The sequence below is a fragment of the Typopeltis vanoorti genome, chromosome 26, assembly GCF_054136105.1.
Source record: "Typopeltis vanoorti isolate ZY-2024b chromosome 26, IOZ_Tvanoo_1.0, whole genome shotgun sequence".
NCBI lineage: Eukaryota > Metazoa > Arthropoda > Arachnida > Uropygi > Thelyphonidae > Typopeltis > Typopeltis vanoorti.
Window position 1 is genome coordinate 17,745,038 of NC_143574.1, and position 17,283 is coordinate 17,762,320.

The 17,283-nt window shown below is 34.2% G+C and overlaps 1 protein-coding gene across 2 annotated transcripts in view; it reads right to left on the reverse strand.

Annotated features, from left to right (window-relative positions):
- Letm1 (Leucine zipper and EF-hand containing transmembrane protein 1) overlaps positions 1 to 17,283 on the reverse strand; it is a 213,599-nt gene that overhangs the window by 145,364 nt on the left and 50,952 nt on the right. For both annotated transcript variants that reach the window (XM_090414926.1, XM_090414927.1), the window contains exon 3: positions 9,765 to 9,908. In XM_090414926.1, the coding sequence (XP_090271052.1) occupies positions 9,765 to 9,908 (144 nt within the window). The remainder of the gene's footprint in view (positions 1 to 9,764; positions 9,909 to 17,283) is intronic.

A 17,283-nucleotide genomic window follows, 5' to 3' on the forward strand; every position in this document is an offset into this window, starting at 1 on the left:
AGACAAACATCCCAGTCATCTTGAATTTGTATTGAATTTGTATAACCAGACATTTGAATTTATACCAGATATTGATATTTTATACCAGATTTTGAATTTATAACCAGACCAATTGTAAAGGAAATTCAGTCAAGTAAACTGACCATATAACAAACTATTATTGTGGCATATGAGTTATTACCTCTAGAATGAGAGAGCAGTTAATCCTTTCTACATTATTTGCTGTTTGCTAAATGCCTGTATTCTACGGATATTGGCTTGTGGTTTCTGGGAAGAAAATCCTTCTGCCTCCATATGAGAATGGTTAACTCACTTTTCAGTTTAAAAGTCCTTATAAAAGGTTCTTCTTATTCTACATGGGGTCAAACCATTAAAACTCATTAAATTCAAATGAAATCAATATTATCACCAGAGCTATTAGCAACTCTTGTAAAATACTTATACCTCCATATTTCAATGTCAGGTTAAGGAGCTGCATTAATGAGGGTAGCCCTGCATGTTTCCCTAACATTATTTCATTGAAAAATAAAGGACTTAAATGATAATTCCTCATTAATCTGATAGTATTTAACAAAATTTGGAATTTAAGATTATTAATATTTTTCAAGTTCATTTCAAATAGATCATTTTAATGAATTAGGCAAAACAAAATTATGTCTATAGTATTTTTTCAAAAAATAGCTCCAGTTTCTATCACTGTGATAATGAATGGTGTCACTGTACAAGAAAACTATTATGAAGTGAACTTTTTTTTAATGATTGCCTACATTTATTTCCTTGCTTGTTAGTTTTGCTTTCAATCTGCCATACTAAGGATGTGAATGATGGTGTTACCAGTAATCTATTCTAAAATATCCCATATGTCTAGATGGAGAAATCTTGATAACGAGTTTGTATAGTTGGAAAAATATTTTGTTTTACCAATGTGCTGCTCTCTTAATAGTACATTTCTGCCTAAGCATAAATGTAAAGGACTTTGATGGAGCTATATATCCTCTTCAGTTTGCTGACCTGCCTAGTGGTTAACCTATCTACCCTTCTCCAACCAATAGACTGAGATTCAAATTTTGCCACGAACATGTTCGTGATTGTCATTAGGTGGCAGATGAATTTCATCATTGTGAGCCCACCAGGAGCCCTGAAGTGGTTTGAAACAGTTCCATGTTTGGTCTAGAACAAGGTTTGTAGACTATGTAAAAAATAAATAAAAATAAAACAATGAAAAAAAAAAAAATCCATAGCACACCATACGTACTAATTTATTATAGGTTTACAAACCTTTCATGGGTGAGAGACACTTAAAAAATTTATCTAATTAGAAATCAGGCTACTTTCAATAGGAAATGGTAGATGGTCAATTAATCTAGGTGTCTTAATTTTAAGCATGATTTAATTATTGTACCCCGCTGAAATATCACTTATTGTACCCCACTTAAATATCACTCTTTGCTTCAAAAGAAAATTAGTGAATAGCTTGCATAATTAAAGATTTGCCTAATGAAACTTTAAGAACATTTTTAATAACGTTTAAGATCATCTCAACCTGGAGAATGTTGATGGGAAAGGCAGTTATACATATTACTCAAAGAAATTAACAGGAACGATCAGGGTTGTTTCCTTCCCTTATATCACAAATAAAACACATTATTAAAATTAAGTTATGCCTCCACCATTTTCCATGAGCATTCCAATTAATGCTGGCATTCGTTTATAAGTTAAATTACTGTCTAATATTATGGCCTTCTTTTCCCTATTTTTTTTTTTTTTAATATATAATTATTCCACATACAAGTAGAAGAATCTACAGCACATCAGTGCTGTGTGGGATGTGAGGATTGAAAAAGAAGAAATCTACAGACATTTTTCTCAAAGATCTGTAGGTTGCAGTTGTTGGGAAAAATCATGAGGAAGGCAATTCCAGAGGACAGAGGTAGGTGGAATAATAAGGAAAAGGAGAAGCAGTTTATGTGCTTTAAGTTGAGAGGGAGAGAGATCACTTATGAGCCAAATTGTTCTCTGCTGGATAGCATTAAGAATTTTGAAAGGAGGTTTTAGGTTCACTACTCCAAACATGAGAACAAAACTCTAAAATGAGAAAATCTGGGATTTGTTGTAAGCAGCTAGTTGAGTGAAAATTAGTATCTCGGGTAGAAAGAATGCCTAGTTTTTGAGAGGCAGGGAAAGTTATTGATGTGATGTGTAGAATTGTCAATAGAACAGAGACATGAGACACTCTGGCACTGGGAGCAAAGCTTGATGAGGAAGCCATTCACCAAGACATGCAGTGAGCGACCAGAGAAAGTTGGCTATCTCTGGTTGCTCACTGCATGATGTATTCTGTCAAAAGCCTTGCCAAAATCCAAAAGAATCAGTGTATTCATTCCCCTTTGTCTACTTCTATGGTAACATTGTTATAGAATGTGAGCAAGTTGCTAAAACATGACCTAGATTGATAGAATCCATACTAGTGATCACTAATTAACTGGTGGGCTTCTAGCTAATGGATGAGTTATATGTTTGCTTCCATGCATTGGGATAGGTGGCAGCTAAGTATAGAAGATTGTCAAGATAAAGAGAATGGGTGTTAGCTCTAGAGCACAATATTTGAGTAAATTTGGAGAGATGCCAATGGGACCAAAAGACGTCCAAGTTGTTTATTATTCTTCTGAGGTCTTTTTGCCAACAAACCATAGGTGGCATATGTGCTGAGATTTTAGTATGTACAAGGTAATTTGTCCTGGGTCAATCTATATAGCAGTTGGATTAAAAAAGTGACGCCAGAAAAGCAGCTTTATCTTTAAGTACTATAATAGTGGTACCTTCTAGGTGTGTGCGTGTGAGAGAAGAGAGAGAGAGAGATGGAAGCATAGATGGGCAGAAATTGCATCTGATGGCTTTTGTTTGCACAGAACCAAGAAGGCAAGGCATTTCATTTAGATTGGAGAGAAGATTATGCTATTAGCCTTTATGAAATGAGATTTGGGTCTGATGATGATGGTTATTCTACATTTATTATGCTTTGTGCTTCAACATAGGCTGAGTATGAAGTTGATGTTTTTGTTACAAACCACCTGTTGCAAGCTGAATTTTTTTCTTCGAGTGCTTTGGTACATCTTCTGTTGAACCAGCACTTGGAGAGAGGATGAAAATGTTGGGTAAAATGGGGACATGACTGGACATGGGGACATAATTTAGTGATTTGCTCAGAGCAGGTATTTGGGTCAGAATAGCAGAAGTAATAGTCAGACCATGAAGAGCAAACATTCCACAGGTGATTGGTGTATTTGGCAAAACAATTTCTGCTTACAGAAAGAAAGTAGATTAAGCGTTCACTAATCATTCTCCCTTCCCACTGTTAACTCTAATTTTAGTAAACAGTCAACTGTTTCCTTCAAACTGTAGGGTCTGAATCAATGTATTTGTGATTTGCCAACAACCATCAACTTCCCTTCCTATAAGATCAAGGGTTAAGTTCAGATACATAAATAAAATATTTATGATTTGGACATACGGTTCCCATCCTTTCTTGCCACTACCCTGTTTTCTTCATCTTCCTTAACACACTTGTCACTCATTTTCTTGTGGACTGTCAATCACTCATCATTTATTACAATCTCACCTATGTAGGGTGATATATCAATATCATCTAAATAAAAATGAAGTTATTAGTGCTTTAAGAAACAGTTACATAAAAACAAAACCAAAGATAGTATTAAGTAATACAAAAAAATTAGCTAAGATAAAACTAGCAGAATTGTTCAAAATTTTAACAAGCAATTATTATTATTATTATTATTATTATTAAGAGGGACCTTCAGGGAGTCATGGACTCAATGAGGGAGGCCACATACTGCATGCACCAGCCATCATACTTATTATTGAATTCATTCACACTACTTGCACTCAACAACATCCAATGGTAATACATTTCAATCACACACCACCCTGTGAGAAAAAAATCTAGCCCCCACTCCCTATTTAGTGACATTCATTCTCCGTTTCCAAGGATGCCCCTCTTGCCCTTTCCCCACCCTCCATAAATTGAAAAATTCCATCAATTGAAATCCTGTATGACCCTTTCAGAAGTTTGCAAGTCTTAATCATATCACCTCTCCCCCCTTTCTCCTGTTTGCTAGTGTCTGCAGTCTACAAATTCTCAATCTGTCTTCATAATCCTGATATCATTTTTAACACTCTCCTTTGCACTTTCTTCACTATATCAGAAATAACAAAGGAAACCAGGAGATCAGACCTGTGCACAATTGTCCAAGTGAGGTCTTATCAAGAAGCAAAATGACACCCTTATTTTTATATGTGAACGTTTCTTTCAGCATTGCAATTATCTTTTGAGTTGTATTTGCAATCTTTGCTACATGGCCCCTGAACTTTAACTTGCTATCTACTAACACTCCAAGATCCCTAGCCTGATCAATTTCTTCTAACATAATCCCACCAATATAATACAACATTGGATATCTAATCACACCAAAGTGAATGACTTTACATTTACTGACATCCATTTTCCCATGCCCACAATTCCAGCTTCTTCAAATCATTCTGCAAGTACTGCATATCAGCAGCATTCCTGATTTTCCTACCAATCTTTGCATCATAAGCAAATAGCTGCATGTCGCTTGTCAAATCCTTCCCAATATTATTAATGTATAGATTGAATAACAATGGGCAACCAAGCACTGATCCTTGTGATATGACTGGTTACCTTAAATCATACCACTTTTTGATATCTGTCAGTCAGCCATTCTCTTATTCACGCTAATATTCTATAACCCAAACCCATATTCTCCAATGTACGCAACAGTCTACCATACTGTATTCTGCCAAAAGCCTTAGCCAAATCCAAACATATCATAGTATATCCATTTCCCCTTGTCTACTTCTATGATAACATTGTTATAGAACATGAGCAAGTTGCTAAAACATGACCTTCCCTTAGTAAACCCATGTTGCTTATGGCAAAGTAGAGATTCACTGTCAATCCATTTCTGAATGTAAGTCTTAACCAATTTTTTCAAAATCTTCACCACCACTCCTAAGATACTAATTCATCGATAGTTAGATACATTGGTCTTTGCACCATGCTTGTGCAATGGAATTACCATACATTCTTTCTATTCCTGAAGAATCTTTCCTGTTCTGAGACCCGTAATAAATAGCTTGGTCAAAGGAATAGCCAGTTCAGCTGAACACTCTTATAGCACAGATGCTGATATCCCATCAGTTCCTATTGCTGAATTCTTACTTATTCAGTTTGTGCAACAGCTCTAATACCTCGTCCTCATGAACCTGAGTTTCTCTGCTGCTACCACTTCTCACTGCTACCTCTTCATCCAGTGAAGAGGTAGCAGTGTCGCATACACCAGGTTGATAGCTTTTTACAAAATGGGCACTCATTAGTTGAACATCTGTAACCCTCATGCCATCTGCATTTAGAAGAGTTATTCTTTCATATTCTTTCTTTCTTTTACTTGCAGCATATCAATAGAATTCTTGTGGGTTGCAGAGCCAGTTTCTTTTCATATTCAGACTTTGCTTTGAATACAACAGTTGTGACTATTCTAGCCTGCTGCTATAATTTTCACAACTGACATATCCTTATGCACACGGTATTCCTTCATCCTTTGCTTATAAATCTCTGGCTTACTTACTAAGGCAAGTAATGTGAAGTTATAAGCTTCTATATACGAGTTGCCACAGTCTTGAAAATAGTTCAGGTGCAAACTTATTTGTTTATACTTGAATAAAGGATTAAATCAAGTATATAATTTCTTGATATCTTTAATTTATCTCTTGCTTAATAAGATTGCACATCCATTTGACTCCTACCCTATTTATTCTTTGAATTCTTGGGACACATTCTGATATTGCATCATGTAAGTATTGTTTAAATACTTCCCATGCGCTGTTGGTATTCTTCCCATCCAGCGACCGACCCCATTCCATTGAACTCAGCATACTCCTCAGTTGGTCATAATTTCCTGCTTTGTAGTTCACAACACGTAACCTTTTCTGAATGGAACATTCATAAACTTAGTCACTTCCCAAGTGAGTACAGCATGATGAAATTTTAACAAAGGGCTCGCATTGTCGAGCCAAAAAAAAAAAAAAAAAAAAAAAAAAAAACTTTCATGATCTAAACATGAAATATTTGCACGCAGTCATCTGTGTTAATTTATTTATGTTACATAAGAAAAACATTTTTTTACTATCAAAATATAATAAGAATAAAATCTTTTATAATTGCACATATGAAATAGTCTGCATTTTTTATAAACAAAATAAATTTCTTTTGTTTGCAATAGTTTTTATGACAAACAATCTATAAATAAATATTTATATATTAGATAATATATAAATATTATCTAAAAACAATAATAATGAAGTACAATATTTCTCTTCAAGTGATAATCAACGGTACCAATCAAGGGGAATTATTTTATAGTCCTATTTATTTATATGCGATTACCAAAAGTGAATTCTTATTTGTAAAATGGTAGTAACAGTAACTATAATATTTTATTTAATAAAATCACTTCTTTGTTAGGTTACCGTATGAGTTTGTTGCTTAATATATTTAAAAAAATTACGTTTTTTTTTAATATTTTATTTTTGAAAAAATAAAGAAGTAAACAAGAACAAGGGGCTTGCAAATTTGAGAAAAATTTAACAAAATGCTCGGGCGAGCCCCTTATAGCTCACCACTGACCGTCACCAACCAGAGGCAGAATAGTTACGTCTTTAACTGAAACGTCCTCTGACAGTATAATCAAATCTAATACTCTTTGACCTCAAGTTCCTTCTGTCGCATGCTGCTTGAGAAAGTTGTCCCACAACAGCTCAATAAATGCATTTTCATTCTTCTCATGAGATTCCACTAGTACAAAATCAATATTTGGATAATTAGTTTCCCATTATGATTACTCTTTTTGCAATCATCTTTTCTATTTGGTGATGCATTTTTTCATCACCAACAACTGATCCACCATGTCTGTAACAACATCCCACTATGTAGAAAGTTTATTTTGCACTTGGTTAGACTATAATAAATTTAGTTTAATCCTTTATCCAAGTGTAAGCAAACAAAGTTTGCACCTGAAAATATCTTCAGGACTGAGGTAAGGTGGTGCAACACCAGGCTACTCCGAGCAAAGGTGGACCAAGCTCCAATCACTCCTTGTCTCAGTATCTCCCATAATGCAAAGCACGTCTCCTTGTGGACATATCAAGCAATACTTAGTCTGTATTTGAGTTGTAAGTCAGCAGTTAGAATTGAAGGAAGTACAGGAAGATGGTTTAATGTTAAATCTGGTGTGAGACAAGATGTACATTATCCCCTGTGTTATTCATTATCTATATGGATCACATTATGAAGGAATGTGGTATTAAACCTGATATCAAAATTGGAGATGTTAATGTTAGCTCTTTGCTTTATGCGGATGATGTTATACTTCTAAATAATCCACTACAAGTCTGCAAGATTCTCTGAGTAAATTGAATAGCTGTTGTAATAGATATGGTATGAAGGTCAGCAATAAAAAGACAAAGACAATGAAAATAGGCAGAATCATTGAAAATGTCAACTGTGTTGTGAATGGAGAACCTGTGGAACAAGTAAAACATTATAGCTACTTAGGCACGATTTTTACTGAAGATGGTAAATTAAATATAGAAATAGACAACAGAATCAGCAAAGCTGGTATGGTGGGAAGTCAATTGAATAAATTCATAAGGAATAAGAAAGAAATTAGTCAGAACACTAAATTAGCTGTATACAAGACAGTGTTCAAACCAGTTTTAACTTATGGATCTGAGAGCTGGGTCAGAAGTAAAACACTTGACCAAAGACTAGAGACCGCAGATATGAGAGTCCTGAGAAAGATTATAGGCATGAACAGATGGCATCAGTGGCAATATCATATTAAAAATGAGGATATTAGGAAAGAACTTGACATTGGCAGCATCCAGGAATGCGTTAGCAGAGCTAATCTCAGGTGGTATGGTCACTTAAATAGAATGGGAGAGGAAAGATTAGCAAAACAAGTGCTCTCTGCCAGGTTTTGCAGGAAAACGACCCAGAGGAAGACCAAGATATAGATGGATTGATACGGTACAAAGTGCCTTAGACGATAGAAATATAAGATCTGATAATGTTGCAGTCTTGACAAGTAACAGACTGATTTGGAGGAAAATTGTAGATAGGAAGTTAGTAATGATGTAATTTTTTCATGTAGTACTGTCATATCCTGTACACCCCTTGAGGGTACATGGCAGGAATTTGATGATGATGATGATGATTTTTTCCCAACATTTTTTTTTTGCATGGGTTTGTTAAAAGAGTCACAACAAGTCACAACTGAGAGTTGGGTTAGAACTAAAGCACTTGTTCAAAGACTAGAGACCACAGATATGAGAGTTCTGAGAAAACTCAGAAGAGTGCACAGATGGCATTAATGGCATAATTATATTAAAAATGAAGATATTAGAAAGAACTTGACATTGTTAGCATTCAAGAATGTGTCAGAAGGGCTAATCTATGGTAGTATAGCCACTTAAATAGAATGGACAAGGAAAGGTTAGTGAAACAGATTTTTGATGCCAAGATGCCAGGAAAGAGATCAAGAGGAAGACAAGGTCTAGGTGGATTAATTCAGCCAGAAGTGCCTAAGAAGAACAAAATGTTAAATACGGCAATAATGGAGTGCTGACAAATAATAGACTAATTTGGAGGAAAACTGTTGATGGTGATTAATAATAATGTAAATTTAATCATAGTAGCCGGAACACCCCTTGATGATCATGATGATGAATAATTAAGGCTGTATGGTTGGACACGAATTGGATAAATTTATATTCAACCTAATTGTAACACATTCATATGGATCACAAACAGAGAAATGTGTTAGAAATAAAAAAAAAATGTTAAAAAAAAGTGGAGATTACACAGAGATGAGAGTGCTAAGAAAAATTAAAAGAGTGGAGAGACAACACAGGAATGGCAGTGCATTAACCAGAAAAGAAGCTGGTGTTATTATCATTTAAAATGTGCATGAAAAGCTAATGCAATATAATATGGCCATTAAAACTGAATCTGAGATGAAAGATTAAAAAAAAAAAAAAAAAAAAAAAAAAAAAAAAATTCTTGAATCAAAAATGAGAGAGAAAAGGAAATGCTCAGAGGAAGACAAAAAGATTGGTAGAGTAGATTAAGAAAGCTGGGATGTGCAGTTTTTTCAGGAGCCAAATAAAATAAAATTTTAAAGAAAATTGGTGATAAACAGTAACAATCTTAAATTTATTAATTAGAAACAGTATCTTATTTTTCTCCTTTTTTTTGTAATCCCAACTCACAAAAAGTGGCAAATCTATAGAACATTAGCACCACGAGTGTGATAAGGATTAGATAATCCAGAAAACCTCTCCTGGAGACTAAATATGGAACATTTACGAGATCAGTCCTCTAATAGGCAAGATGGTAGTCTCACATTAAGTGATGAAAATCATCTACCATCTAAAGCCTTTCCAAATATCCATGCCCACAGCATGTTGGTTGACGAGTTGGTACACTATCTGCTTGACTATCCAAGCTAGCCTAAATATTGCCACTTAACTCCAGGTAGATGGTGAACTCTTATTGATAGCCTAAATGAAGTATTTAAAAAATTATTTTTTCTAAAGCTAAATCATTTTTTTAAATTTTTAAATTATTATTTATTTAAATTATTTTATTTATTCAATTGTAAAGTTACCTTTGCTGATGATGTCTGAAATGTGGATGGCAACATGTTGGGAAAAAGCTTGATAGCTACTGGAAGTAGCAACTCCATGAAAGGAATAATGACGAAGACAGAAAATGGAACAATACGAAATAGATCTGACACTGTACGTACGAGCTGAAATGCATTAATAACAAGTGTTCTATAAATTACATATTTAATATAGCAGTTATATAATACTAAGAACTTTATCTAAAAACAAAAGCAGTACTAATCCTAAGCATAAATTTCTTTTTCTGGATGTCCTAACAACTTGCACAGAATAAAAAAAAAAAACTGCTATACCCAGGACCGGCTCTACTGACAGTGCAACACGTGCATTTGCATGGGATGCAAAAATTGGCCTAAACTATAAAAAAAGTCATTTATTCCTTCTCTGTTGATACCAGACTTTAGGATGTTGTTAGTTAAATTTTTACATAATAAAACTTCATTGTACTGTATATTTTTTAAAAATCATAATCATTTAAAATAATGTATTATGTTGCATTTAATATCGCACTGTCATATAATATCAGACGACGTGACAATAGCAGAACACCCATCTTACATTTATTTCTGATTTCATTCTTTGCCACGAGTTGACCTTGACTTGAGGTTAAAATACATGCGTATTTATCAAAATTGCTTAATGAAAGAAGAGTAACATATTCTTATTGAATATAGAATTACAAGATTAGATTATATATAAAATTTCAGAATGATTGAATTGATTTGAAATTTTGTACGACGTGACAATGGTTGTTATTCTGTCTTCCATGTGCAATTTCTGTTGTTTCTTATTTGTAAGCGAGAATCCGACCAGTTCGCAGTGCAGTGTTAACATTGATCTGATGACTGTGTCTTGTATCTTTTCGTATTTTACACTGGGGTGAGCCCAGGGAATGCAGTGGATCCTGAAGTAATCTTCAACAATACTTTAAATGCAGATGCTGTCTTTTCTCAAGCGGCAAGCAGAGTCTTTCAAAACAAAGCTTATTAAAATTTATTTACGTTCTACAATAACCGAAACTCGATTGGAAGGTCTTGTCATGATTTTAATTGAAAATGAAATCGGTCAGAAATCAGACTACGCTTGCCTTATTTGTGATTGTGCGAATATGAAAGTCAGAAAAGTTTGGTTTTAAACAGTAGGCTTACGTTTTAATAATGAAAATGTAAATTAACTTATGTTAAGACATGACACCTGTTCTAAAATCTAAAAAAATTATATTTACCATAGTTATGTGTTTGTGATTTAGCAGTTCATTCTACATGACATGATGAGCATTACTTACATGTAAATTAATAGTAATACATTATTTTCTTTCTTTCTTTCTTTTAGCCCTTTAACGGTGTGCAAAGAGTATACTCTTCATGTGAAAAAATAAATTGCCCTTTGTGACAAAAATTAAAAAATATATTTCTCATATTATTATAAAGGAATCTAAAGATTGTTTTCATTTTTTATGAAAATAATGTTGTATGCAAAGCAAATGAAATACCATTGCATGCAATTCAAATCATTTCTTGTGAGAACTGTGCAAATGGTGCCTAATTTTCCCCAGAAAATAATGAAAACTTTACGAAAAACTTAAAAAAAGATTGCACTACGCACTCCCAATTTTTAGCAAGTTGAATTCAATTTTTGATAAACTATAATCGTACCGCAAATTGCTATATTTTTTTCTATGTTCGTGGATTTTCCATGGTTTTTAAAAAAACAATATTTTTTAGGTTGTATTGATAGTATTTGTGATATTAATGAATTTTGGAGTAATAAAATTATCAATTTTTTAAATAAACTAACTTTTAATAATTGCCACTTTGTTATAATTTAATTAAAATTTACAGCAGGTGCATTTACTCTGTGTTTGACGAGTATACTTGTCTTCGCTTGATTTTAATTACACACGCAGATGCACATTTTCAGAACAAAATTCGACTGTTAACAGGTGTTGTCTCTCTTTCTGTAAAAAATATAGTTTACGATCATTTTTCATTAACTTATGAATTTTCATTAGCTAATGCTACTATTTAGAATTTATGATCAGACATGGTGAAACCTAGCTTAACATCATGGCTTTTAAAACGTTATTAAAAGTTTTTAGGGGGAAGGGGCAGCAAAATATGATAATGCACGGGGCGACAAAATTCCTAGCTGGCCCTGACTATACCTCGATGCAGTAAATGCACACAAGAATTTTTTTTTGTTGTTTTGAATCAGCAGCAGATTTAATAAACCAACCAAACCTCAATAAATATGACTGTGTGAAACTTCGCAAGATTTGGGAAATTCATGCTAGATCTCTCACCTAACAGCTGCCTACTAGTGCCAGTAGAAGATTCCTCTTAGCATTTTAGGCTCTTTTACATCTTCTACTTATTCTTTGTATGTTTTGTGTGCATTGTTAAAATTTTTATATTATATCCCTGATGATGTCCCAATGACAGAGACAAAATACTGGAATCATTAATTATGCATTTAATTCATTCTTTATACCATCTTCCTTCCATTAAACATAACATGAGATTCAACCAGCACTTAAGTCTAAATACAGGTATACAAGTTTGACAGTGGTTCTGCATAATTCTGAATGCCTGGTCAGAAGACTTAATTCCAGATTACCAGAATAAAGTTATGGTATAGTATAGTACCATAACTTTATTCTGTGAAAAGGGAAATAAAACTGAATGTGAGAAGTGAGGATGAATTTTCCTACTGAGTATTCCAATAGGAGATTTATGCAGGCATACTTGAAAATAAGGCGCTAAGAGTTATGAAGAGATAAAAAGGAAGTCACAAGACAGGATGCTGTGATGTGCTGCTATATTTACCAATTTTCGGATTGATGCACCAAAGAAGAAGAGACTTGAAAATAGGCAAAGAAAAATTACTGAAAAGAATCTTGGAGAAGAACAAGGTGGAAGACAAAATAGGAAAGTTTTTCTCCTTGGTACAACATATATTATACTTGACAAGAAATTATATTCTTGTTTTAATCCTATATCCAAGACTAAGTGTAAGCATGAAACATCTTCACAACTAGTTTACTTGTGTACAGAGGTTGTTGACTTCAACAGCCTCCATAAGCTATGGATGAGCTACTTCAGCTTTATTTTATTTTATTTTTTTTTTAATTCAACATTTCCTAGCAAATAACTCTCAAGGATACATAGGATGCTGCTAATCCAACAATATTTAGATTTTGGAACTAGTTTCACAGCATTCATTTTTGGCAAAATTATTTGTATATTATCTAATTTAATAAGCGTTTACTTTCCTGTTTTCTAAGGCAAACATAACTGCATTGGATCTTCTTATGGGAGTCTATTGTTATCATTTTTCTTTAAATATCAGTTCTGCTAATCGTTCATTCATATACTGTTCAAGTAACTACACCACCAAAGTGTAAGTAGATAAGCTCTACTTACACATTCTCAAATGTTAATACGCTGTGCAAAATGCAGATATACATATTAAATTTGTAATGTCTGTTAATCTATCCACTAGTAGCATCGTGTGCCATTCCGGTTGGGTGTGCTATCGTGTGGTTTATGCAACACCGCTCCAAAATTCACATAAATTTGACAATTCACATAGTGCAACAGAGCTCATCTTAATTGGTCCAATGCAATTAATTGTAGGATAACTTTGAATACTTTTAATTTATCAATAAATATAATTTGAAATATGGAAAGCATAAAGGTCAAATGAATAATAGCTAAACTATTGCTTCACATGCAATGTTCATGTGAGAGGCACAAAGGATTTATGTTTCGTGGTGAGATTAGATTATCATTGTCAAATACTAGACCAAGACATGGATAATTTGAATTGTGATACAAGGTTTAAATCATCATCAAATTCTTGCCATGTACCCTCAAAGGGTGTACAGAATATGATAGTACTACATGAAAAAAATTACATCATTACTAACTTCCTATCTACAATTTTCCTCCAAATCAGTCTATTACTTGTCAAGACTCCAACATTATCAGATCTTATATTTCTATCATCTAAGGCACTTTGTACGGTATCAATCCACCTATATCTTGGTCTTCCTCTGGGTCGTTTTGCTGCCAACCTGGCAGAGAACACTTGTTTTGCTAATCTCTTCGCCCATTCTGTTGAAGTAACCATACCACCTGAGATAAGCTCTGCTAAAGCATTCCTGGATGTTGACAATCTCAAGTTCTTTCCTAATATCTTCGTTTTTAATATGATATTGCCATTGATGCCATCTGTTCATGCTATAATCTTTCTCAGGACTCTCATATCTGCGGTCTCTAGTCTTTGGTCAAATGTTTTACCTCTGATTCAGCTCTCAGATCCAGATCCATAAGTTAAAACTGGTTTGAACACTGTCTTGTATACGGCTAATTTAGTATTCTGACTAATTTCTCTTTATGCCATATGAATTTATTCAGTTGACTTCCAACCATACCAGCTTTGCTGATTCTGTTGTCTATTTCTATATTTAATTTACCATCTTCAGTAAAAATCATGCCTAAGTAGCTGAAATGTTTTACTTGTTCCACAGGTTCTCCATTCACAACACAGCTGACATTTTCAATGATTCTGCCTATTTTCATTGTCTTTGTCTTTTTATTGCTGACCTTCATACCATATCTATTACAACAGCTATTCAATTTAGTCAGAGAATCTTGCAGACTTGTAGCAGATTTATTTAGAAGTATAACATCATCCGCATAAAGCGAAGAGCTGACATTCACATCTCCAATTCTGATATCATGTTTAATACCACTTTCCTTTATAATGTGATCCATATAGATAATGAATAACAGAGGGGATAATGTACATCCAATTCTCACACCAGATTTAACATTAAACCATCTTCCTGTACTTCAATTCTAACTGCCTACTTAATATTCAAAAACAGACTAAGTATTGCTTGATATAATGCCCCATTGACACCATATAACTGTAGTGTATTGAATAGCTTCTCTCTTGGCACCTTGTCATACACCTTTTCCAAATCAACAAAACTTAAATACAGATCTCTGTTATGTTCCCATGCTTTCTCGACTATTTGTCGTAAAGAGATCTGATCCTGGCAGCCTCTATTTGGCCTGAATTCAGCTTGTTCTTCACCAAGCTTTTCTTCCACAATTCTTCTCAACCGTTTCTCAAGTATACTTGCATAGATCTTGCCAGGAACACTCAGTAGGGAAATACCTCTGTGATTCTCACATTCAGTTTTATTTCCCTTTTTATATATGGGTACTATGAGAGCTCTACTCCAATCATTGGAAATTCGTCCCTCTGTCCAGGCTTTCTGAACTATGCAGCGCAGCCACTGTAAGATTCTTATACCACCATACTTCAGCATTTCTAGTTGAATATCATCTACTCCTGCTGCCGTTCCATATTTCAAGCCTTTGATGGCTTTTTCTACTTCAAGTATGGATATGTATTCCTGACTGCATGCCTGGTCAGTATTTTTTACCACTGTGCTGTCATCACTGTTTCATTTAGCAGTTTTTCAAAGTAATTACTCCATACTTCAAAGATATCTTTTTCTCCCGTTTTCATTTCACCTTTATCATCTCTAATTCCTTTTACAGCACTCTTTCCTCCATTCCTAAGCTTCTTCAACAACCTCCAGAATATTTTGCCACCTTCTTGATATTTATTTTCTATATTCTTGCCAAGGTCCTCCCATGACTTTTGTTTAGCTAGTTTTACACAGTGTTTAGCATTCTTGCATTTGTCTCTGTATTCTCTAAGAGCACAAGCCTACTTATTTGACAGGAAATTTTGATATGCTTTCTTCTTTTCCTTCACTGCCTCTTTAACTTCCTGTGTCCACCAGGGAGTTCTGATTTTTTATCCTTGCAGACAACCTCACCACATGCCTCTCTGGCAGAATCAATCAATGTTTTCTTCAGAGTTTGCCACTGAATCTCCAAGGTTTGATTCCTGTTCTCAAACTCTTTCATTTTTTCTTCAATAATCTTTGTGTATTTTAGTCTACAGTTCGCATCTGAGAATTGCTCAACTTTTATTCACTTTAAAATTTTCTTACATGTTATTCTTTTCAATATGAGATTCAATTTTATCCTGCTCAAGACTAAATAGTGATCACTTTCAATTTCAAATCCTCTGTAGACTCCGGTGTTCTGCACCAGGGAGGAAAGATCACTATCGACAAATAACATAGTCAATGAGACTTTTCTTATTCTTTGCCTCTTCTCTCCATGTGAATTTGTGCACATTTTTATGTTGGAACATGATGTTAGTAATAACCAGTCCATGTCCTGAGCAGAAATCCAACAGATATTTACCATTATTATTAGCTTTGCTCTTTTCTCCAAATTTTCCCAAAATATTTTTTTTTGTATGTCTCACAATCATTTCCTACTCTGCTATTTAGATCCCCAACAAGTACCAACTTTTCCTTTTTCATTGTGTTAGTTGCTTTTTCTAAAGCCTTAAAAAAATTCCTCCACTTCTACCTTAGTAGAACCTTCTGTGGGAACATAGATACAAATAAGTCTCATTGTCCAGTTCCCCATTCTCACATTTGCCCACATTACTCCACTTGAGACTGCCTGCCATTCAAGAAGATTAGCCTTGTATTTTGTGTTGAATACTATGGCTACTCCTTCTTTTCCTTGATTGTCATTGCCTGAATGTAGCATTTTGTATTTTTTGCTCAGAAAGATCTCACCAGTTTTTGTCTTTTTTGTTTCAGTCACCCCTATTATGTCGATCTGGAACTTATCTAATTTCTCCGCTAGCTCCATTTCTTTGCTATTCAGTCTTCTTATGTTGATAGTACCAATCTTTAACTCTGGTAGCTGACTTTTCGCTGTTTTCCCTGGTTCCCTGGCGAAAACAATGGGGGGGGGGGGGGCCTTGTTTAACCGGCCGACGCCCCAGCCGGCATGAAATTTTGTCATGTCGTACCATCATTTTTTATTTTGGTTTAACCAATAAGAATACAATTTGGTCGGCTAAATCCCAAATTGCCAACCCATACTTGTTCATTCAGTATCCAAGTAGATACCCAACAGGGTGCACCACGAGAAGGTGAGGATTGGACATTAGGTCAGAAGCTCTGGTCGGTTCTCCGCATTCCTTTAAAGGCTATGTGGAGGTCTCCTCTCAGCTATACAGCTTTGACCCTTAAGCACCCCCCAAGTTTTAAATATAGCCATATAATACTCACATAAATTGGAAAAGTAATCTCTTTGGAAATTATTATTTTTCCAGAATGAAACAAAGAAAGGCTGAAATAACTCTTTTTATTCTTATTTATACACAAGTTCATTCTGGAATAATAATAATTTCCAGATAATTTGAATTGTGATGCAATTTTTAAATACAGACATATAATACTCACATAAATCAGAAAAGTAATCTCTTCGGAAATTATTATTTTTCCAGAATGAACCAAAGAAAGAAAGACTCCAGCTGCCTTTCCAGGTTTCAGTTTTTCGATGTCTTTTTCTACTTCAAGTATGGACATGTATTCCTGAGTGCATT